This window comes from Jaculus jaculus, chromosome 7 (assembly GCF_020740685.1).
Source record: "Jaculus jaculus isolate mJacJac1 chromosome 7, mJacJac1.mat.Y.cur, whole genome shotgun sequence".
Classification (NCBI taxonomy): domain Eukaryota; kingdom Metazoa; phylum Chordata; class Mammalia; order Rodentia; family Dipodidae; genus Jaculus; species Jaculus jaculus.
Window position 1 is genome coordinate 140,444,673 of NC_059108.1, and position 24,540 is coordinate 140,469,212.

Here is a 24,540-nt window from a genome sequence, read left to right on the forward strand (position 1 = left end):
ACAGGTTTGATTCCCCAGTACCCACGTAAAGCCAGGTGCACAAGGGGGCACACATGTCTGGAGTTTGTTTGCAGTGGCTGGAGTGCCCATTTTTTTCCTCTCTGCCACTCTCAAATAAGGTGGATGGGGCTGGAGAGAGAGCTCAGCGGTTAAGGCACTTGCAAAGCCAAAGGACAGGTTTGATTCTCCTGCATCCACATAAAGTCAGATGCACAAGGTGGTGCATGTGTCTGAAGTTCGTTTACAGTGGCTAGAGGCCCTGGCACACCAATTCTCCTTACCAACTCTCTCTCACTCACCCTGACACTCCAATTTTCTTTACCAACCTCTTTCTCTCCCTCCCTCCCTCCCTCCCTCCCTCCCTCCCTCTCTCTCTCTCTCTCCATGGCACGTCAATTCTCTTTATCAACCTCTTTCTCTCTCAAAAGTATTTTTAAAAGGTGGATGGCATTCTTGAGAATAACACCCAAGGCTGTCATCTGGCCTCCACATGCACACCAGGACACACAAGTGCACACACACACATGTATACACACATCACACACGAAAAATTTTTTTAAATAAACACATGTAAAAATTCCATTTAAGTCATTAATGAGAAACTGGAGATACTAAAAAAATAGAAATGTAAAGATGACCAAGATAAAAACAAATGTACAAATGAAGGCAGAACTAGTTTCTTCCACACTGGGAGAGGAAAGTCATTCCATAAACTGGTCCTGAGATACATGAATGAGACTGTCTCAGAAAACAAACATGTGCTGGAGAGATGGCTCAGCAGTTGGGGCACTTGTCTGCAAAGCCTGACAACCTGAGTTTGATTCCTTGGTGCCCGTGTCAAGCCAGATGCACAAAGTCGCTTATGCATCTGGAGTCCATTTGCAGCTGCTGGAGGCCCTGGCATGCCCATTCCTCTCTCTCTCTGCTTACAAATAAATAAAAACTGGACATCATGGCACATGCCTTAAATCCCAGCACTTGAGAGGCAGAGACAGGAGGGTCACTGTGAGTTCGAGGCCAGCCTGGGGGTTACAGTGTGAGTTTCAGGTCAGCCCGGCTAGAGTAAGACCCTGCCTCAAAACAAAACAAAAAACCCTGGGCTGGAGAGGTGGCTTAACGACACATTTGATTCCCCAATACTCATGTAAAGCCAGATACACAAAGTGGCACATGCATCTGGATTTCGTTTGCAGTGTTTAGAGGTCCTGGCTTACCCATTCTCTACCTGCTTCTCAATCTCTCTCCTCCCAAATAAATAAATTATTTAAACTTAAAAAAAAAAAAAAAGAAAAAAGAAAAAAACAGGGCTGGAGAGATGACTCAGTGGTTAAAGTGCTTGCTTGCAATGCCTGACAACCTGGGTTCGATTTTCCAGTACCCACGTAATGCCAGATGCACAGTGGCGCATGCAACCACAGTACGCAATGGCAGGAGGCCTTGACACGCCCATTCCTCCCCCCCATATTCCCCTTCTTGCAAATAATTAAAAAAAAAAAACCAGCCAGATGTAGAGGTGCATACCTTTAAACTCAGCGCTTGGGAGGCAGAAGTAAGAAGATTGTTTTGAGTTTGAAGTCAGCCTGGGCTAAAGAGAGACCTTTCCTCACATTCCCCCTCAAAAAAATTACAAAGAGAGAAAGATGGAGGGAAAGGGTCTGGAGAGATGGCTTAGCATTTAAAGCACTTTCCTGCAAAGCCAAAGGGCCCAGGTTCCATTCCCCAGAACCCATATAAGCCAAATGCACAAGGGGACTCATGAGTTTGGAATTCCTTTGCAGTGGCGTTCCCATTCTCTCCTAGTAAGAAAGAGAGGGAGGAAGGGAAGGAGGAAGGATGGGAGGAAAGATGGAAGGAGGGAGGAAGGGAAGGAGGAAGGATGGGAGGAAAGATAGAAGGAGGGAGGAAGGTTCTTAAAGCAGTTCCAGACCAGCAGCAAGGGCTTGGAGTGGAGTGGCAAAGATTGACATGGAGAAAGGTATGAGTGAATGAACGCTTTGCCTTCAACGTCTGAGTTTAATCTAGTGGAAGGGATCGAAGTGGTGAAATGACAAGACACTAGGATGGATGTGAAAATGTGTTTACAAAAAAAAGAGGGGGACAAAAAAGGGTCTTGCGTTTATTCTAGTGAATGCACTGTGGTAACAGCAGCAGGCGCTCAAAGGCTACGGGCCTTTACGGGTAGTATCTTGAGTGCTTACCATGCACCACACGTGCATCTTACTGGGTTGGATCGTATGAAATTGTCCACAGTCAGTCGTTTTGACCTGTCCTGAGACCTAGGCTGTCAGTGCTGTGTCGCATCATTGAAATCCAACAGGGGTAGTCTCAGGAAAGTGCGCAGCCCCGGGGGTTTCACTCTACTTCAACCACCTCTGCTGGCCTGCCTGGCCAACCTCTCCAAGGATCCGCCCACCCTGAAACTCCTATCTCCGTCCGTCCGGGATCCGTCTTGCTTCTCTGCCCGCGGTGGACGTCTCCCAGGTGCGCCACCACGGCCACATTCCCATGGCCCCAGCAGGCCCCATTGACTTGGCGCATCCCTCGGGTGGCTCAGAGGTCGGTCATGATGCTGACCCTGTGGGCTTGCCTCCATCCGGTGACACCACCTGGTGGACAGGTATTTTCCTCCGCTCCGGCTCGTCCGTGCTGGGGGCGGGAGAGGACTGTCCCCGGCTCCCCTGCGTGCACGCGTCCTGGTTCGGAACTCCAAGGCTGCGTAGGGTGGCTGGGTTTTCGCCTTGGGCGGCGCCTTGAGGGCTTCCTTTTCGGAGCACATCTACCTTACCTACCTCGCTGCACACGAACCCTCCGCCCGGGTCCGGGAGACCAGTCCTCCGCCCGGGTGTCGGTCGCAGCGCCGTCGGCCAGGACAGCGGTGGCGCCGGAGCCTCGCAGCGCCTCGCTGCGCCGTGCGCCAGGCGGCGACTTATCCGCGATCAGGAATTCGCTTGGGGGCCCGCGACGGCGACGGCGGCGGGGACGGAGGGCGGGAAGACGACCGGATCAAAGGGGACCGCCAGCCCTCTCGGCGGGCCTGCAGGGACGGAGTTCGTGAGCCCTTCGAGGGCCGCCCCCTGGGGGAGGGCGGGGGACACCGCGCTGGGGAACCGCTCGGGTGCTCCCCCACGTGCCAGCCGTGCGCCCTTGCCGCGCGCCCCCGCGCCCGCCCTCCCCAACCCCCACCGGGCGCCCCTCTCGAGGTCCCCGCGCCGCCCTCGGGGCCAGGCTGGCGCGAGCAGCCCGCGCTCCCGCCCCCCGGAGCAGGCGAGGCTAGGCGAGGCGAGGCGGGGCGCGAACGGGCTCCCGAGCTGAGCCGAGCCGAGCCGGGCGGAGAGCCGCCGCCACCGCCGGGGGAGACGACGATGCCCAGCCGAGCGCAGCTTCTGCTCGGCGTGATGCTCTTGGCCACGCTGCCGGCCGCCGGCCCAGGGCTGCCCCTGAGAAAGCCGAGGGGTCCCGAACCCCAGACTCGCGCGACGCCGGCGGAGGTGAGTGGGAAGGACGCGGGGCCATCTGGGACAGCGACCACGCGAAGGACAGGAAGAGAGAGATTGGGGAACAGGAAGGGGTCCAGGCTGGGCGAGGGCCAGTTGACTTAGGTGGTGACCTTCTGCCATGGCCCTGAGCGGACCTCACCTGCCGCCGCGCTACCCTGTTGCGCGCGGTCCCGGGGAGGAGTCCCCACTGGATGCCAGGGGCTAGGCTGGCCACGCCAAGCTCTGCTGAGTGGCAGGCTGGCGATGCCAGGTTCAAAGGGTGATGTTACCTCCCGGGATCAGCCGAGGAGTGAGCCCCCCCCCCTTCCAAGTGAGAACCGAGTCAAACTGAGTTAGTAAGTGGGGTTCTTTAATTTAGTGGGTGCGAGTCATCAGCCAGGAACGTGTACACTTTTACAAACTCTCCAAGACACAGGGGCGCGCTTTCATGGTGGCTTGTGGGCTGGTGTTCGGGCAATTAGAGCTTTGAGGTGGGAGAAAGGTGCTGGCTGTGCTTAGAAATGATGTTCGGGAGCCGGGCGTGGAGGCGCACGTCTTTAATCCCAGCAGAGGCAGAGGTAGGAGGATCGTTTAGAGTTTGAGGGCAGCCTGGGCGAGAGCGAGACCCTACCTCGAGAAAACAAAAACAAACAAACAGAAACAGAAAAGAAATGATGTTCGGCCAAGTCCTGTGTTTCCGAGGCTCAGCCCTGCAGTCTGACTGGCACCCTTTTCTGCCCCGCCCCCCTTCTCCAAACACCCCCCCCCCTCCCAGATTCCAGCGGACTCCATCCTCAACCTAGGGAGGTTTGCTTGTATGCAAGAACCTGCCTGGGTGGCAGATGGTCCTTCTGTGCCCTGAGCTGTTTTGGGGTGGCCCCCAGTGCCAAGATGAGGATCCTGAATGTCCAGGGACTTTGAAGAGCAGGAGATGCTGGGCTTGGGCCCTGCTGTTATATTGTCCGCGTTGCTGGAACTCTCCAGAGCCTGGGGAAAAAAGAGCCAGTATACTCTCTGGACTAGTGTTTCTGCCCCCTTAAGGAACCTCTTAGATTTTCCTTTTGGTTTTTTAATTAACTTATTTTTATTTTAGAGAGAGAAAGAGGCAGATAGAGAGAATGGGTGGGCCAGGGCCATCAGCCACTGCAAACGAACTCCAGAAGCGTGAGCCACATTGTTCATCTGGTTTACATGGATCCTGGGGAATCGAACCTGGGTCCTTAACTTTGCAGGCTAGCGCCTTAACCTCTAAGCCATCCCTCCAGCCCTCCTATGAAGGTTTTTGTTTTGTTTTGTTTTGTTTTGTTTTGTTTTGTTTTTTTGAGGCAGTTTCACTCTAGTCCAAGCTGACCTGGAATTCACTATGTATTCTCAGGGTGGCCTTGGATTCACGGTGATCCTCCTACCTCTGCCTCCAGAGTTCTGGGTTTAAAGGTGTGCACCACCACACCTGGCCCTATGAAGTTTTAATATCATAGCTACTCAGTGCGTCTATGTCCTATGGTCCTTAGATATTACAACCCATTGCCAACTTTAAGACTTCTCCCCAAAGCCCCAGCTTCCCCTGTTCGGAATTCACCCTCTGGGCCCTGTAATCTTTGTCCTGGAGACTGCTGTTCTGTGCTTTTTTAGGGTACCTACCAGCACCCCTGGCCATTGCCACGGGGTCAGATGTTGCCAAATGTTTCCTAAAGGACACAAATCCCCCCCTGGCTTGAGAAACACTTTTCTGGACAAACTCAAGGGTCTCTAAACTGGATGAGATGACAAGCACGTGTAATCCTAACATTCAGGAGGCTGAGGCAGGAGGGTCACTAATTTGAGGCCAGTATGAATAGAATCCCTGGCCAGTCAGGATACACAGTGATACCCTGTCTCAAAAGGCCAGTCTTGTGGTGCATGCATCTGGTGTACATTTGCAGTGGCTGGAGGCACTGGTGCACCCATTCATTCCGTGTCTCTCTCTCTCTCTCTCTCTCTCTCTCTCTCTCCCCCTCCCTCCCTCCCTCCCTCCCTCTTTCTATCTCTGTCTGTCACTCTCAAATAAATAAATAAAAAGAACAAAAAAACATTTTTTAAAAAAAAGGCCAGCCTTGGCTGGGCATGGTGGCACACACCTTTAATTCCAGCACTAGGGAGGCAGAGGTAGGAGGATCACCGTGAGTTCGAGGCCACCCTGAGATGACACAGTGAATTCCAAGTCAGCCTGGGCTACTGTGAGACCCTACCTTGAAAAATAAATAAAATAAAATGGCCAACCTTGAGGCTGGGTTTGCTTACAAACCTTGCCATCAAGGATTCAATTTCCCAGCTGCCCACATAAAGTTGGATAGGCATTGGTTTACAGTGACAAAAGATCCTGACATACATGTATGCACACACACACACACACATAAATAAATAAATAAACAAACAAACAAACAAACTTTAAAAAAAGGCTAAGTACACTCTTCCCCCCCCCCCCCCAGGAGCGGGACTTTTGGGGATGGAAAGGGATAAGAGGAAGTCTTAGATGGGAATCCCTCGAAAGCCAACCCCAGCCGGCATTTAATCCCAGCACTCGGGAGGCAGGGGTAGGAGGATCGCTGTGAGTTTGTGAAAGGACGGCTTTCTGTGCCTGGGTCTTTCTGTCCCAAGCAGTAAGAGAGGAAGCTAGACTCTAGTCTGTGTCTCTGTCATGCTGTGACATATATCCCCCCATGACATATATTGAATATATTCCCCCCTCCATTCAAATGTTTTATTGAAGCTTGTAACTTGGGTGTCCAGCTTCCTGGACATGTCACTGGGGGGTAGACCCTGGGGTCCAACCCAAAGGTGAGTTTGGGGGTGGATCTGAATCCCAGCCCAAAGGTGTGCAGAGAGGTCAGAGCTCTGGTGGATTTTTGGTGTTGCTGGCTGGTGGTGGTTTCTCTGTCTCTGCTTGGATTTATGAATGGAAGCCAGATTCTTCCCCCATCGATGGAACTTCCCTTGGATCTGTAAGCTTGAAATAAATTCCTTCCTCCTATAAACTGTGTTTGGTTGGACGCTCATCCCAGCATCCCGAAGCTGTCTCCAGCACATGCCAAGCATAGGCCTTGACCAGCAGCCTCCGCCTTCAGTTGGCCACCTCCCAGGGCCCTCCAGATCATTCTCAATGAGGAGCACAGGGGAGCTGGTTGAAGAAAGAGGGAGGATGGGAATGGGGTGTGGGGTGGGGGGCTGTGCTAGCGGCCTGGCCGCTCACTGGACCTCAGTAACCACCCCCACCCTGCAGCCCTTTTTTCACACCTTCCAATGATCCTCCAGATCAAAAGGAACAAGGTGTAAAAGGGGGGCATTGCTCTGACGGTGTAGTGTCCTGTTCATCCAGACTCACAGAGTCACAGCTAGCAAATCAGAGGTGCAGCTCCTGGCTGGAGTTAATAAGACACAAGAGTTAAGAGGACAGTTTCGGGGCTGGAGAGATGGCTTAGTGGTTAAGGTGCTTGTCTACAAAGCCAAAGGACCCAAGTTTAATTCCCCAGGACCCATGTAAGCCAAATACACAAAGTAGCACATGTCATGTGCAGTGGCTGGAGGCCCTGGCACACCCATTTTTTTTCTATCAATCTACGCCCCTTCTCACATAATAAATAATTAAAAAAAAAAAAAAAAGGACAGATTCCACTGGACTCACTGCCTCAGATCCTACTCTCCAGACCCAGCTGGGTGACCCCAGGCAACTTACTTCGCCTCTCTGGTGCTTGTGTCTCAGCTGTGAAGCAGAGGTGATTCAGTGAGTCAGGGCATGGAGGGGCCGGGCAGGCCTGGCTGCACACCTGCAGGCCCTTAGTATCTCAAGATGGGGCGAGCAGAGCATTCGACCCAGTGAGCCCCAGGCGGAGAGCCAGACCTGTGCTGGGAACAGCGCCGCCCTTGTGATGCTGAGGAGCCAGGGTAGGTGGGTTGAACAATTCATACGAATCAGGAAGGGGGCTAAGTGGGGAAACCTAGCCCCATGCCTCTGTCCGTGGCCCCGGGCCTGGCTGGCTGGAGGGACAACTGCTCTGAAGTCTGGGTCTCTAGCCCTCCTGGGAAACCCAAATGACGGACGAGGTGCCGAACCAGGCACTGGGTGCGTGGTCCTGGGCCCGGTAACTGGATGGGGGGGCAGTGTTGGCCTGCGCCTGGAGGAGCTTTGAGGTGTGTAAATAGTTTAGTAGGTTGTCTTGACCATGGGCTCTGTGTGTGTGGGGGGGGGGGCAGATCAAAACACTCTTCCACTGTTTGGAAACCCCTGGGTCAGTGCTGCCTGGCAAAGCCCAGGAGGATTGGAGTGTGTGTGTGTGTGTGTGTGTGTGTGTGTGTGTGTGTGTGTGTTAGAGAGAGAGTGGGGGGACCTGATTACAGACACACAGAGAGGAAATATTGAACGCTGTCCCCCAAAAGGATGGTGCTAAGTATTGTACATGTAGCCTGGGAACCATATGGGAACTTAGAAAATGGGAGAAGGTGGTTTGTAGGGTGGGACAGGTGATTCATTAGTTTGATTTTTTTTGTTGTTGTTAATTTTTTTGTTTTTCTTTTTAGTCACGTGTGTGCACAGGTGCATTTGTGTGTGCGCGCGTATACACACGCATGCCAGAGAACAGCCTTGGATGGCTTTCCTTAGGAGTTTTGTTTGCTTGTTTGTTTGCTTCTTTTTGAGACAGGGTCTCTCATGTGCCTGAACTCATCAGTGCTGATAGGCTGGCTGACCAGGTCATCCCAGGGATCCTCCAGTCTCCACCTCCCCAGTGTTGGGATTATGGATGATTTTTGCGTGGGTTCTGGGGATCAAACTCCGGACCTCATGATTGTAAGGCAAGAACTTTACCAAGAACTGAGCTTGCTCTCCAGCCCTATTTATTGTTTTTTGTTGTTGTTGCTGTTTTCTTTTTTAAATTAGTTATTTGAAAGAGAGGGAGGGAAAGAGGTGCACAGAGTGGGAGGTGGAGAGAATAGGCACACCAGGGCCTCCAGCCACTGTAAACAAACTCCAGCTTGTGCATCTGGCTTACGTGGGTCCTGGGGAATCAAACCTGGGTCCTTTGGCTTTGCAGGCAAACACCTTATCTGCTAAGCCATCTCTCCAGCCCTTTAAAATAGGGTCTCACTCTAGACCAGGCTGACCTGGAATTCACTGTGTAGTCTCAGGGTGGCCTCGAACTCATGGGGATCCTCCTACCTCTGCCTCCCGAGTGCTGGGGTTTAAGACATGCGCCCCCACACCTGACTCTATTGTTTTTATGAAACAGGGTTTTATGTAGTCTAGGCTGACCTTGAATTCTCAGTCCTCCTACCTTAGCTTCCCAGGTGCTGGGATTACAGGTGTGTGCCCAGCTATGGACAGGTGCTCTTAGAAAAGTCGGAGCTGTTGACCGCGAGGTGTTGGGAGGGATAGATAAGTTGGTAAAGGGCTCACGCGGCACCCAGCCAGAGGGTGCTCCTAACTAACCTCTCCTGTTTCCCCACTAAGACCGAGGTCAATACCTCTAGGTATGTTCTTTTCCAAAAGCACGCTGCAGTTTGACCCAACAACTCTCTCAGCCAGACCCTACTGCTTCCATAATTCACAGAGGGTAGATTTGGTGGCTACCTGAGGCCACAGCTGGTGAGTGAGAGAACTGAGATTCGGACTCTAGTCATGAGCATCTGCCGTACAAGATCTTTTTCTTGAAATTTTTTTTTTTTTTTTTTTTACTTATGAAAGAGAGAGAGAGAGAGAGAATTGGCATGACAGGGCCTCTTGCTGCTGTAAACAAACCCCAGATGCATGTGGCTTTATGTGAGTACTGGAAAATCATTTTTTTAACTACTGAGCCATCTCCCCCAGGCCAAAATCACGAACATGGAAGCACCTTGTACAGGGTAAAACGTGAGGACCATCTGCCACACACAGCCATTCATGAGTCCTGGCGTGGTCACTGCTGCCTGTGAGACTCTCCCTGAGTCCTGACCCCTCCCTGTGCTCCACCCTGAAGATGACCTTGCTTAGCTGTCAGGGTGCGGGTTTGTCTGCTCACACAGCAGTGACTTACTGAGCTCCCACAGGGAACCAGACACTGGGTGGGTGGTGGGACTACAGGGAACAGAGCCAACAGCGCTGTCTGCCTACCCCGAAGGGCACTCTCCAGTTGGAGCCTGTGGTCCGAGTGAGCGACAGTTGGCAGGCAGAGCCTAGTCCAGGCCTGGGACCTCGGCTGTGCTCCAAGCATGGTTATAGACCAGGCCCAGGGTTCTCTGGATGTTGATCCTCCACTTCTCATGGCTAATGGCCTGAGGCCTGAGGGCTTTCCCCAGCAGAAGCCTTCCTGGAGCAGTCCCGGGCCAGCTCCCAGATCTAGCTCTACCCACAGCAATTCTTCTACCAATGCCTAGCAGAGCTGGTGGATAGACACCCCATCTCCCTCCCAGATGTCTCCCAGCTCCCAGAGGCACACAGTGGGACTGAGCTCACGGTGCACACGGTCATCCCCCCGCTCAGGAGACTTTCTATTAGCTGCCTGCTCTGCTCCTCCAGCCTCTGCTTCGTGTCCTGGGGTCATCTTCCAGAGGAACTGCCTGCGTTTGGTTGGCTTGCTTCCTTCCTTCCTCCTTCCCTCCCTCCCTTCTTTTCTTTTCTTTTTTTGAGGTAGGGTCTCACTCTAGCCCAGGCTGACCTAGAATTCACTATGTAGCCTCAAGGTGGCCTCGAACTCACGGTGATCCTCCTACCTCTGCCTTCTGAGTGCTGGGATCAAAGGCATGCGCCACCACGCCTGGCTGGGGTTGGCTTTTGAGGGATTCCCATCTAAGACTTCCTCTTATCCCTTTCCAATCCTAAGAGTACTGTCCAGAGCAGGAGGTTCCTGGAGCCCTAAATGGCTGGCACTAAGACCAGAACTTTCTTTGGTTTTGCTTGTCCTTTGGTCCTGGACATCAGGGAGAGGAGAGGAGGGCTGGCAAGGAACTTGCTAGATGGCTGGCTGTCCTATGTGCTGCAACCCATGTGGCAGCATACCTGACCTCTGGCCACTAGATGGCACTAGTGATCCCCTCCTGTTGTGACAAGTACTTGTGTCACAGGACTTTGCCAGATGTCCCAGGATGGGAACTTTATACTGCTGCATCATCTGACTGTAACAAGGACATCAGACCAGCCCCAAAGGCGGCCTGTCCCTGACCTTCACCGCCCGGGACTGCCCGTCAGTGGTCTGAAGCCTGCAACAGGAATGGAGCCGCTGAGCAGAGACCTGAATCCAACAGCAGGGAGCTGTGGCTGGGAGGTGACCCTGGAAAACAGCACTAAGATACTCAGGCCTCCAAGTGGCTCTGTCACAGCCTTGTCACTTTTGACTGACAGGGCCCAGGGCTGACAGGACTGCCCTAAGACCTTGGAGACAGTCTTCTGGGGACCCCAGAAAGGGACATCAGATCAGAAGAGAAAGAAAATGCTGAATCTCTTTTCCCAGCTTCACAAGAGCCGGGCGTGGTGGCGTGTGCCTTTAATCCCAGCACTCGGGAGACAGAGGTAGGAGGATTGCCATGAGTTGAAGGCCACCTGGGACTACAGAGTGAGTTTCAGTTCAGCTTGGGATAGAGTGAGACTCTGCCTCAAAAATAAAAAGAAAGGAAGGAAGGAGGGAAGGGAGAGACGAAAAAGAAGAAAGAGAAAGAAAGAAATGCAACAAAACGAAAGGCTGGAGGGATGGCTCAGAGATTAAGGTACTTGCCTGCAAAGCCTAACAACCCAAGTTCAACTCCCCAGTACCTACCTAAATCCAGATGCACAAAGTGGCACATGCATGTAGAGTCTGTTTGCAGTGGCTAGAAGCCCCATCACGCCCATTCTGTCTGTCTTTCTTCTATCTCTCTCTGCTTGCAAATAAATAAATAAAAATATAGTGGCTGAGTGTGGTGGTGTATGCCTTTAATCCCAGCTCTTGGGAGACAGAGGTAGGAGGATTGCTATGAGTGAGTTCGAGGCCACCCTGAGACTACATAGTGAATTCTAGGCCAGCCTGGGCTACAGTGAGACCCTACCTAAACCAAAAACAAAACAAAACCATATATATATGAATGTTGGGTTGCCTTCATGTAGACAAACACTGTCAAAGTGATTTGTGGACACAGACCAATGTCTACCCAGAGACACCTTACCTGCTCCCTCGGGTTCACATCTTCATACACGTACCACATGGGTTAGGTCTCAGGTGACAATGTGGCATAATCAGCCCCCTGGGGGTCCTGACACCGCTCCCCAGCCCCTTCTGGTCCTTATGGGGTACACTCTGGTTTCAGTCACCCACCTTCTATCTCTCCCCAGGCCTCACCATTCCTAGACCCCGGATCTCCTGGGGAGGAAGAGGCAACGGCAGAGTTCCCTGGAGCCCACCTGCAGGCAGAGCCAGGCCAGCCCAGGTGCCAAACCCTCCCTGAATCAGCAGCTCTGACCCCAGGCACAGCTACCCCTCCGGGGACCCTGGAACACACCCCCTTACTGCTGGAACTCCAGAAGCTGCCGGGATTGGCCAACACAGACCTGAGTGCCCAGAACCCCAATATACAGGTGAGACAGAGGAATAGAAAGTCCAGGGGAGCCCTGGAGAGGCGCTGGGCCAGCGACGGAGCTCTCTCCTTCCTTTCCAGCTTGCCGTGTGGAGGCGGATGGCAGTCCCGTGCACATCTGCCTCTCCACCTGCTGGCTGCCGAAAGCCTCCTGGCTCTGGAGCCCAGCCCCCTGGTCTAGCGGGGAATAAACAGCACCGGCCTGGCAGGGCTGTTGTGAGGTTCTGCCTACTGCGGGGGATCTTAGAGTGTGGGGGAGGCCTACTGGAAAGTCCTGGGTGTGACACCCACCCACCCCGAGCCCCTTACTGAAGGCCAGAAAGGGGTTCAGTTCGCAAAGGGGTGGAAGCAAGGCATGGAGGCGCACACCTTTAATCCCAGCACTCGGGAGGCTGACTTAGGTGGACTGGTGTGAGTTCGAGGCCACCCTGAAACTACATAGTGAATTTCCAGGCTAGAAAAACAGGGGCAGGGTGGGTCTGGAGCATGGAGACCTCTGAAGGGTGTTCCAGGACAGAAAGCCAGAGAGGGATGAAGGTCCAGTGACACCTTCCGCTGCTGTCCTGAATCCCTGAGGACAACAGTTCTGCCTGTTTGAGTCACAGCTGAGATTTGCAGAATACTTTCACCAGAAGACAGAAGGAAAAAAAGGACCACAAAACCATAGAGCATTCTAAAACTGTGCTCTTTTTTTTTTTTTTTTTTTGAGGCAGGGTCTCACTCTAGCCCAGATTGACCTTGAACTCACAATGATCCTTGTACCTTAGTTTCCTGAGTGCGAGGATTAAAGGTGTGAACCACCATACCTAGCACTAAAATTGTTTGTTTTTTAACATTAAAAAATATTTTAATTTATTTGCGAGAGAGAAAGAAAGAGTCAGAGAGAGAGAATGGAAGCACCAGGGCTTCCAGCCACTGCAAACGAACTCCAGGTGCATGTGCCACCTTGTGCAATCTGGCTTATGTGGGTCCTGGGGAATCAAACCTGAGTCCTTAGGTTTCATAGGCAAGTGCCTTAACCACTAAGCCATCCTTCCAGCCCTTACAATTGTTTTCAAGTACATTTCTTTATATGTATTTAGATAACCATGTACACATTCGTGCAAAATAAAAAGAAAAAAAGACCCTGAAAGTTTATCTGTCAGCTGGAATAGAGGTGGGTTTTTTGCTCTCTTTCTCAGGTTTTGCTGGTTCCCTCCCACGTCTTGTTCTGTGACCCGCTGTTATTTGACAGTGTCCAAGAATAATATTTTAAAGTTCACTTTTGTGGTAGTGGTTTCGTATTCCTTGGGTAGTGTGGTGGAGAATTCCGGAGGACTGCCTGAGGATCTGAGTGAGGCAAGAGGCCTGCCTTGTCCCGATTCGGGGCTGTGCTTGGTCCCTGAGGCCAGGAAGCCCATGGGCATTCAGACCAGCTTTTCCTGAGCTAGTGGGTCTTAGCCCTGCACCTACTGGCACCCCAGTGTGGTTACAGTTGTACTTGAGGTCTGGAGTCTGGAATCTCCAGGTGATTTCACATGTAGCAGGTTCCATACTGTTCCCTCTTCCCCGAGGGGACAGGAACAGCAAGGGAAGGCGGTTGAGTTAGAGAAATGGCTGGCTCTTGGTCTCTCTGGCCCCAGCCCATCCCCTTCCCTGGCCTCGGAGTTCTGCTCTGAGCTCACCCTCCCTGGTGTCCGTCTCCCCTCCCCACAGGTGACCATCGAGGTGGTTCAGGACCCCCAGGCCGAGGTGGAGATGGACCTACTGGCAGAGCCCAGCAATCGCTGGCCCTTGGGCACCCCTAGCTGGCTGCCCACCAAGCAGCTTTTCTGGCCCCTCTTCTGGGGATACCAGGAGGGCGAGGAAGGCACCGGCCCCAAAGGCACAGCCTTGGGGGAAGAAGAAGCAGAGGAGGAAGCGGGGGATTATGCTGCAGAGTACATGGAAGGCGACGGCCAGGAGGGTGATGAAGACGAGGAGGAGCCTTGGTCCAGTGGGACCACAGACAGCTGGGACCACGGATGGCTGGGCTCTCAGGACTGGCACTTCAAAGAGACAGACAGCTATGGTGAGCACCCCGCTTGGCATCCCCAGCTAGTGCCCTGCTAGGTTCTGAGTGGAAATGAGGTGGAGGGGAAGCCTGAGGGCTCCGAGATGAGAGGAACTGAGCCGGCCAGGAGCCTAGTCCTGTGCAGATGCCATTGTCAGTAGACTGCAAAGTTGGTTATTCCCAGCAACATCTGACCTTCATGACAGTCCCAAGATCCCTAAGCCAAAGGTATTTGTTAATATTACAAATATTCAGGCCGGGCATGGTGGTACACACCTTTAATCCCAGCACTCAGGAGGCAGAAGTCAGAGGACAGCCATGAGTTCAAGGCCACCCTGAGACTACATAGTGAATTCCAGGTCAGCCTGAACTAGAGGGAGACCCTACCTAAAAAAAAAAAAAAAAAAAAAAAAAAAAAGGGAGCCAGGCGTGGTGGCAAACGCCCAGCACTCGGGAGGCAAAGGTAGGAGGATCACCATGAGTTTGAGGCCACCCTGAGATTACATAGTGAATTCCAGGTCAGCCTGGGCCAGAGTAAGATCCGACCACAAAAAACAACAAAAGGGGGGGTGGCTGGAGAAATGGCTTAGCAGTTAGAGGAACCAGGTTCAATTCCCCAGACCCACGTAAACCAGATGCATAAGGTGGCTCATGCATCTGGAGTTCATTTGCAGTGGCTGGAGGCCCTGGCATACCCATGCTCTCTTTCATAAATAAGTAAATATTTTTAAAAACCCAAATACATATATATATGTTTATATATATATGTAAAACATTTCAAATATTCAGTGCTAGAGAGATGGCTTAACAGTTAAAACACTTGCCTGCAAAGCCTAAGGACAAAATCAGGTTTGATTCCCCAGTACATACATAAGCCAGATGCACAAAGGGGCGCACGCATCTGGAGTTCATTTGCAGTGGCTGGAGGCCCCGGTTTGCCCATTCTCTATCTACCTCTCTCTGTGTGTTACTCTCATAAACAAATAAAATTTTAAAATATTACAAATATTAATGTGTATCAAAATCCAACAAGTTGAGAAATATTGTCACCCTGAGAACTCACCATGGAGCTCACTTTTAGATGAGGTTTGAATCCTGGCTCTGCTGCTTAGCAGCTTAGTGGCCTTGGACAATATACTTCACCTCTCTGTGTCTCCGTTCTTCCTCTATAAAACGGAGACTGGAATAACCCATATAACATACGGCTGGTAATAAATAGGAGTCAACAAGTAGTAGTGCATGCCTGTAATTTCAGCACTCTGGAAGCTGAGGCAGGAGGATTGAGAGTTCAAGGCTAACCTGGGCTACTTAGTGAAATCCAGAGTAGCGTGAGCTATCCAGCATATAGTAAACAAAATATTTATACTTTTTAAAAATTTGTATCACAAAAAGATGAAGCAGATTGTTCAGGGGGAGAAAACATGTTGCAGCCTCCTAGGATGACTTTTAAAAAATATTTTAATGTTTTTAAAAATATATATTTTTAATGTTTTTATTTGAGAGAAAGAGAGAAAGCATGGACACACCAGGGCTTCTTTAAATTTTTTTTTTTTTAATTTTATTTGAGAGTGACAGACAGTGAGAGAAAGAGGCAGAGAGAGAGGAGAGTGGGCACGCCAGGGCTTCTAGCCACTGCATAAGAACTCCAGATGCATGCGCCCCCTTGTGTATCTGGCTAACGTGGGTCCTGGGGAATCGAGCCTTGAACCAGGGTCCTTAGGCTTCACAGGCAAGCGCTCAACCGCTAAGCCATCTCTCCAGCCCACACCAGGGCTTCTTGCCCCTGCAAACAAACTCCAGATGTATGTGCCACTTTGTATGTCTGGCTTTATGTGAGTTCCAGGGAATCGAGCCCAAGTGTCAGGTTTTACAAGCAAGTGCCTTTAGTAACCGCTGAGCCATCTCTCCAGCTCCTAAGAAGGTTATTAATATTATTATTTTTGAGGGAGAGCCTCACTCTAGCTCAGACTGAGCTGGTGCTCATTCTGTAGGCCAGACCTCCCTCGAACTCACCTCTGCCTCCCGAGCTCTGGGATTAAAAGCGGGCTGGCCACCGCGCCCGGCTGGGATGACCATTTTTTTTGTTTGCATATTGTGCTCCTGGTTTTCTCTGAGTGCCCAGACAGCTGTCCGGGGATCCTGGAGTCTTGTCCTTGGATTGAGGTGCCAGTAATCAGGAATAAGTCACGACAAGCTCTTTCCAAGTCTCCAAAATAGTGTAAACCATTTCCATGGCTGCCAGCTTTTCTCCCATTCATCACCCTTAAACTCCTCAAGCTTGGTGCTGGCCTTCTAAGTCAGGAGAGAGCCCACATGCCGGCTCTCTGGCCTCTGGGGTTCCACACAGCCTCAGATGGCAGGCCCTGCTCAGCTTGAGGACTGGAGAGCCTGGACCCCGTGTGCCTGAGCTTGCTCTGATCACAAGGGAGCCCTAGCGGGGCCACCAGAGAAGCCTTTAGTAACCCCAAAGCCACAAAAGTATCACCACTCTTGGTTTTCTAATTTTTTGTTTTGTTTTGTTGTTTCATTGTATTGTGTGTGTGTGTGTGTGTGTGTATGTGTATGGTATGTGTGTGCATTGTGTATGCATGCATATGGAAGCCAGAGTGGAAAACATCAAGAGTGCTTCGCTGCTCTTCTCTTTTGTTTCCTTAAGACAGAGTCTACCACAGTGATTCTCCTGTCTACCTGCCTCAGGGCTGGGGTTACAGGCATGCGTGGCCCCACCTGAACTTTTTTTTTTTTTAATTATTTATTTATTTGAGAGTGACAGACACAGAGAGAAAGACAGATAGAGGGAGAGAGAGAGAATGGGCGTGCCAGGGCTTCCAGCCTCTGCAAACGAACTCCAGATGTGTGAGCCCCCTGGTGCATCTGGCTAACGTGGGACCTGGGGAACCAAGCCTCGAACCGGGGTCCTTAGGCTTCACAGGCAAGCACTTAACCGCTAAGCCATCTCTCCAGTCCCCACCTGAACTTTTTATTTTTATTTATTTATTTGAAAGAGGGAAAGAGAGAGAGAGGGAGAATGGGCACACCAGGACTTCCAGCCAGTGCAAATGAACTCCAGATGCATGTGCCACCTTGTGCATCTGGCTTATGTGAGCCCTGGGGAATTGAACCGAGGTCCTTTGGCTTTGCAGACAAGCGCCCTAACTGCTAGACCATCTCTCCAGCCCCCACGGCTGTTTTTTAAAAATTTTTGTTTATTTTTATGTATTTATTTGAGAGTGACAGACACAGAGAGAAAGTGTCAGAGAGAGAGAGAGGGAGAATGGGCACACCAAGGTCTCCAGCCACTGCAAACAAACTCCAGATGCATGTGCCACCTTGTACATCTGGTTTATGTGGGTCCTGGGGAATCAAGCCTCGAACCGGGGTTCTTAGGCTTCACAGACAAGGACTTAACCACTAAGCCATCTCTCCAGCCCCCACATCTGGTTTTTTATGTGATGTCTAGGAATTGAACTTAGGTCCTCATGATGGTGTGGCAAGGGCTCATCCTTGCTGAGCCATCTCCCTAGTCCCTGATTTGTTTATTTATTTATTTATTCATTTATTCATTTATTCATTTATTCATTTATTTCTAAGAGAAAGAAAGAGGCAGACAGAGAGAGAGAGAAAGAGAGTATTGGTGCACCAGGGCTTCCTGCCACTGCAAAGGGACTTCAGATGCATGCACCGCTTTGTGCATCTGACTTTACATGGGTACTAGGGAATTGAACCCAGGCCATCAGGCTTTATATGCAAGTGCCTTTAACTGCTAAGCCATCTCTCCAGTCTTGTTTTGTTTTGGGGATGGGATCTTGTGTATCCCATGTTGGCCTTGAGCTTGCTAAGTATCCAAGGATGACCTTGAATTCCTGATCTACCTCCCAAGTGCCAGGAATACAGGCGTGCACCCACATGCCCAGGTTATATTTTATTTCATTTCATATTTTGGTTTTTCAAGGTAGGGTCTCACTCTAGCCCAAGCTGACCTGGAATTCACTATGTAGTCTCAGGTTGGCCTTGAACTCACAGCGATCCTCCTACCTCTGCCTCCCGAGTGCTGGGACTGAAGGGGTGCGCCACCATGCCGGGCTTCACATGCCCAGTTTTTTATGCAGTGCTGGGCAATTGAGTCAGGTTTCACGCACACTAGACAAGACCCTACAACTGAGCTACATCTCCAGCCCCTTTTTGATTTTGAAAACTCGACCTCAGAAATGTGAAGTGACTTACCCAAGGACACGCTGATGGTGGGTCAGGTGGTTTTCAGCTCCAGATATATTCGTTCCCGTGCTGACTGAGTGAATGACTACGGTTTGTGCTGTGCATACATTCGCACAAGTTGTTTGTTGAGCAGACAGGCTCCTGGGGGAGTGGGTGAGGCTGGGAGGCAGCCATGCTCCTACGCTATGCTGGGATCCCTGGCATAAACCACACCTGGCTGAGGAAGGGATGCCCCTTGCTCAGTGGCACCCGGGGACTGAGCGCGCTCGCCGCCTTGTTCCACTTTGCCCAGACTATGCGCCTGAGGAGCAGTGGAGCCCCTGGTCCCCCTGCAGTGGGAGCTGCGACGGCGGCAGCCAGCTGAGGACTCGGCGCTGTGGCTACGCCTGCACTGCGACTGAGTCCCGAGCCTGCGACCTGCCCCCCTGTCCTGGTGAGCTTACCCCGGCTCCTGCGTGGCAGAGGCTGACAGGGCCCACCCTCTGGCCTTGGTGCCCTTGGAATGTGGACATGGGATGCTCATAGGAGGGGTGGGCTTGGTACAGGAGCGCAGGAAGCTCACGAATTCTGGTGGTCCTGTCCCAGCTGTTGTGGGCGCCGAGAGCCTAGTGAGGGCTGGGCTTCCCCTTTAGGAGTCCACAGGTGCCCTGGGATGCCACCAGCCTGGCCTCCTCTCTTCCCAAAGGCGCGGAGGACGAGCACACCTTGGGCTTCCCCGGTGAGGGGTGGCAGCCCCTGGCCCACAATGCTACGGACATGCTTGACCCAGGTCAGTGGGTTGGGGCAGGATCTTGCTGCTGCTGGCTTGGGGAGCCCCTTTCTTGGGTGGGCAGGCATCACTGCACAGCCAGAGCTGAAGCAGATCACACGTACCTTCCTGTGGGAGGGTTGGCATGCCCAGTGGCCCTGCCCAGCTCCAGGGTCCTACAGAGAAAGGAGTCTTTTTTTATTTAAAAGTCTTGTATTTTTAAAATTTTGTTTATTTATTTTTATTTTTTGGTTTTCTGAGGTAGTGTCTTACTCTGGTCCAGGCTGATCTGGAATTCACTATGGAGTCTCAGGGTGGCCTTGAACTCATGCAATCCTCCTACCTCTGCCTCCCGAGCGCTGGGATGAAAGGCATGCACCACCACACCCAGCTAAAATTTTTATTTAATTAATTTATTTATTTATTTGGAGAGAGAGAAAGAATGGGCACCACAGGGCCTCCAGACACTGCAAAGGAACTCCAGAAGCATGTGCCACTATGCATCTGGCTTTACATGGGTCCTGGGGGGTCAAACCCAGGTCGTTAGGCTTTGCAGGCAAGTGCCTTAACGCTTACCATCTCTCCAGCCCAAGAAAGAAGTCTTGATGGGATCCACAGAGCTGGGAGATGATGGAGTTGAAGAGGGTGGACTTTTACTTCCGGGTTACTCTCTGGAGGCTCCTGGCAGGGTTTCTTTGGGAGAGACATGCAGTGATGCCAGAATGGGCTAGGTTTCAAAAGTCCAGGGCTGGGAGATAGAGAGATGGCTTAGTGGTTAAGGCATTTTCCAGAAAAGCCAAAGGACCAAGGTTTGATTCCCCAGAACCCACATAAAGCCAGATGCACAAGATGGCACATGTATCTGGAGTTTGCAGCGGCTAGAGTCTCTGGAGCACCCAGTCCCTCTCTAAATTTTATGTGTGTATATATATATATAGGTTTTTTGAGGTAGAGTCTCGATCTAGCCTAGGAATTTACTCTGTAGTCTTAGGCTGACCTTAAACTCACAATGATCCTTCTACCTCTGCCTCCCAGGTGCTGGGACTGAATCAGGCGTGCACCACCACGCCCAGCCATAATTTTTTGTTGTTGTTTTTGTTTTTCGAGGTAGGGTCTCACTCTAGCCCAGGCTGACCTTGAATTCACTATGGAGTCTCAGGGTGGCCTTGAACTCACGGCGATCCTCCTACCTCTGCCTCCCCAGTGCTGGGATTAAAGGTGTGTGCCATATTTTTTTTTAAAAAAGATCCAGGGCTGCTCCGTGCAGGAAGTTGGGTATGGGCCGTGCTCTGCCAGCACACTCCCCGTTGGTATCCCTGAGCCTCCCCTATACCCTACAAGGTAGGCAGGACCCACCTCGCTGATGAGGCTATGGCTCAAAAAATTAAGAAGTTCTTGAATCTGTGTCATGGACCTGGCCCCTACAATGGGCGGGGCGTTCCTGGCGGAGGCCTGTGACAGCTGTGGGAAAAGAGCTCAGCTCTCCTGGAGGACACATGGCCCTGCAAAGCGGGACTCAAAGGTCCAGGGGTCTGTGAGCAAAGAAGAAGGCACAGGTTGTTCTACGTGGCCAGAATCTAAGGTCACATTTCCCTAGAGACAAGGGAGGGAGCAGCAGTGGTAGGGAGCTACCTTAACTCATCTGGTTCCCGTGGCTGGAGAAAGGACCAATGTGTGGTACTGTGATCGTAGCACTTGGGAGGTAGAGGAGGCAAGCCTGGGCTACACAAGACTCTGTCTCAACAACAGCAAAAAAGGCCGGGTGTGGTGGTGCCCGCCTTTAATCCTAGCACTTGGGAGGCAGAGGTAGGAGGATTGCTGTGAGTTCAAGGTCAGCCTAGGACTACATAGTGCATTTCAGGTCAGCCTGGGCTAGAGCTAGACCCTACCTCAAAAAAAAAAAAAAAAAAAAAAAAAAAGAATGGACTAATGACTGCAACATTTCTGGTTATAAACGGCGGGGCCTAGGATACGGCTGAGTTGGTGGAGTGCTTGCCTGGCATCCACAAAGTCCTGGGTGTGATCACCAGCCATGCATTCTCTAGGTATGGTTAGTGATGACCTGTAATCCCAGCACTCAGGAGGTATAGGCAGAAGGTTCAAAAGTTCAAGGTCGAGCTGGGCGCGCGCTGGCTCACGCCTTTAATCCCAGCACTGGGGAGGCAGAGGTTGGTGGATTGGCATGAGTTCAAGACCACCCTGAGACTACAGAGTGAATTCCAGGTGGGCCTGGGCTAGAGTGAGACCCTACCTTGAAAAAAAAAAACAACAAATTCAAGGTCATCCTTGGTTAGATAATGAGTTTCAGGCCAGCCTGTGATACACGAGACCCTGTCTCAATACCACCAAAATGAAATAAATAAATCAGAATTTAAAAAGTCCTGCTGTTCCTGTCCCCATATCCCAACCCCTTTCCGTGATCGTTGGTTCTTTCCCACTACATAACACATAAGCAGAAAGATGCTACATGCCCAACGAGGGTGCGGGGTCCTCCGGCCCAGGAGCCAGTGTCCTCTTGGTGGTGGTGTGGGCTAACCCTTACGGGCTCAGATCTGGCTTCGGGCCTCCCTCCTTTGCCCTGAAGCTGCCCGCTTGACCCAGCTGAGGACTGCCTTCTCTCCCCATCTCTGTCAACTTGATCAGCCTCCCCCCACCCCCACCCCCCCACCCAGTGAGGCTGGCAGGCGCCCTGACCGGCTCTTCTGCCCCTCCTTACCCTCTGCAGATGTGGACAGCTGCGAGAAGTGGCTGAACTGCAAGAGTGACTTCCTAACCAAGTACCTGAGCCAGGTGCTGCGGGACCTGCCCAGCTGCCCGTGCGCGTACCCCCTGGAAGCCGTGTACAGTGCCGTGAGCCTGCAGGACGAGCACCAGGGCCGCAGCTTCCGGTGGCGGGATGCCAGTGGCCCGCGGGAGCGCCTGGACATCTACCAGCCCACGGCGCGCTTCTGCCTGCGCTCGGTGCTGTCGGGCGAGAGCAGCACGCTGGCCGCCCAGCACTGCTGCTACGACGATGGCAGCCGGCTGCTGACCCGAGGCAAAGGCGCCGGGGCGCCCGACCTCGTGAGCACCGACTTCTCGCCCGAGCTGCACTTCAAGGTGGACAGGCTGCCCTGGATCCTGTGTAAGGGGGACTGGAGTCGCTACCATACCGTGCGACCCCCCAACAACGGCAGGGCCTGTGCGGACAACCCCCCCGAAGAGGAGTACCTGGCCCAGCTTCAGGAAGCCAAGGAGTACTGACCAAGGACTAGAGAATGGCCTTTGCCTGGAATGGGGAATTGCAAGGATCCACTCACCTGGGAAGCCACCTGGCCTGCATGCCACCTGCTTGTGACACCCCCCCCCCCGGAGGTGGGGCAATGCCCTGGGGTAGAGGTTGATGAGAACTTGAGGGATGTGTTGGCACAAGGCTCCCTAGGGTGTGGTGGGAATGTGTCTGATCCGGGGAGAAGCAATAGTCCCAGCCTGGTGGTCAGTCTTCTCCCATTCCTGCAGAGCTGACCTCTTCTGTCCTTATGTCTGCTCGGGCCTGAGCCACAGCACTGCAGAGAGGCTGCTGTTCCCCGGACGTGCCGCGAATGCCTCAGACCAGATGATGAAGCGCATGGGGGACAAGGAAGAGCCAGTCTTTTCATCTGGCTCCACAGCTGCCCTTTACAAGGCTGGCATGAACTCGAGGTGACCACCTCTCCTTGACTAGATGGGGCATGGCCTCTGCCACCCCACCTGTGAGGTGGGCCTGGGAGATAGGAAGGCTGAGGCGAGGGTGACTCCGGACAGGGATCAGTCCTTCTGGTCCTCCTCCTTTGTGCAGCCCCTGTGTCCTGTCCAGGTGGTAGGAATGTGCAGGGCAAGAAGCTGCCTGGCCACAGCTGCCAGGTTTAGGGTAGGTTCAGAACTGGGGTGGGCTCAGGAGGGCATCTTGAGCTTTGATTGTAAACCAGGGGCGTGGAAAGGACAGCTCTGATGTGCAGCATCTGAGCAGGTTCAAGCTCCCATGTGGCCTCACTGCATGTACTAGACTCAGAGCTGGGAAGAGATGTGTGTATGAGACCCCAGCACCCATGCCTCCTCCCAGCCTCCAAACCACACACCCTTGCCTTCTATGTGGTTAAAAATTGAAGATCCTGCCGGGCGTAGTGGCGCACGCCTTTAATCCCAGCACTCGGGAGGCTGAGGTAGGAGGATCGCTGTGAGTTTGAGGCCACTCTTAAGACTACATAGTGAATTCCAGGTCAGCCTGGCCTACAGCAAGACCCTACCTCAGAAAAAAAGCAAAACAAAAAATTTGAAGATCCGATGTTTTCTATCTGTTCATACATCTTCCAAAAGATGCCCGGGAGGGGACTTGAGTCTCAGCCAGTCAGATGCCCTGAAGCTCCCTGGTATCCTCAGCAATAAAGCACTTTATTTTCATGCTCTGTCTGATGAACGACTGGGGCTCGGCAGAGCAGCGGAGTGTAGGAGCCCCTGAACACAACCCAGGCCAAGCTCCCATGCATTGTTTATGATTACCAAACCCACAGCTGGCTCTTTTCCTTTTCCCAAGCCAACTGCGTCACCTTGCTCCTGGGATGCAGGGGCTCCGCTGTAAACTTGCACCCCTGTTCATACTCAGAAAGGTGAGGGGTTGCCAGGCGTGGTGGCGCACGCCTTTAACCCCAGCACTCAGAAGGCAGAGGTGGGAGGATTGCTGTGAGTTTGAGGCCACCCTGAGACAACATAGTGAATTCTAGGTCAGCCTGGGCTAGAAAATGAGATCCTTCCTCAAAAAAAAAAAAAAAGAAAAGAAAAAAAAAGAAAGAAGAAAGAGGAAGAAGGTGAGGTGTTACCTTCCAGCCTGAACTTGGTCACAAAATGTAAAAACTAAGCCGGGAGTGGTGGCGCATGCCTTTAATCCCAGCAGTCGGGAGGCAGAAGTAGGAGGATTGCTGCGAGTTCAAGGCCACCCTGAGACTACATAGTGAATTCCAGGTCAGCCTGGGCCAGAGTGAGACCCTCGAAAAACAAACAAACAAACAAAAGTAAAACTGCTTTTATTTCACAAGGAAGTCACAGTACTTCTCCAAGTAATTGACTTGGAGGGGATCCAACCAATTGCCCCAATGACCACAAGAGTAAAATGAGAGGTGGACACACTCTCTCCTTTAGCTTGTATCCTTTCCAGGTATCCCACCCTCACCCCTGCCACTGGGGGAAGATGGAGATAGGTCAGGAAGTAGAGCGAAGGAAGGATGTCAGAGCTGCCATCTGGGATGCTATAGGGAATCAGATGTTTCCAATGGCCAACCTCCATAGAGGAAGGTTTCTTACTCAGGGGCTCTATGGGGTGCTCTACGAAATCAGATGTAATTTATTTGAGAGACAGAGAAAAAGGCAGAGGAGAGAGAGAAAGAGAATGAGTGCACCAAGGCCTCCTGCCACTGCAAACAAACTCCAGATATATATGCTATTTTGTGCATCTGGCTTTGTGTGGGTATTGGGGAGTTGAATCTAGGCCATCAGGCTTTGTA

General features: G+C 52.1%; 1 protein-coding gene across 1 annotated transcript; it reads left to right on the forward strand.

Annotated features, from left to right (window-relative positions):
• The first annotated feature begins 2,563 nt into the window (after positions 1 to 2,563).
• Positions 2,564 to 23,443, forward strand: Ism2 (isthmin 2). Its single transcript, XM_045155589.1, has 7 exons — positions 2,564 to 2,617; positions 2,772 to 3,488; positions 11,788 to 12,030; positions 13,725 to 14,079; positions 18,569 to 18,709; positions 18,962 to 19,045; positions 21,750 to 23,443. Exons 1-7 carry the CDS (start codon positions 2,564 to 2,566, stop codon positions 22,265 to 22,267), a joined length of 2,112 nt encoding a protein of 703 aa, XP_045011524.1. The 3' UTR covers positions 22,268 to 23,443.
• The last annotated feature ends 1,097 nt before the right edge of the window (positions 23,444 to 24,540 follow it).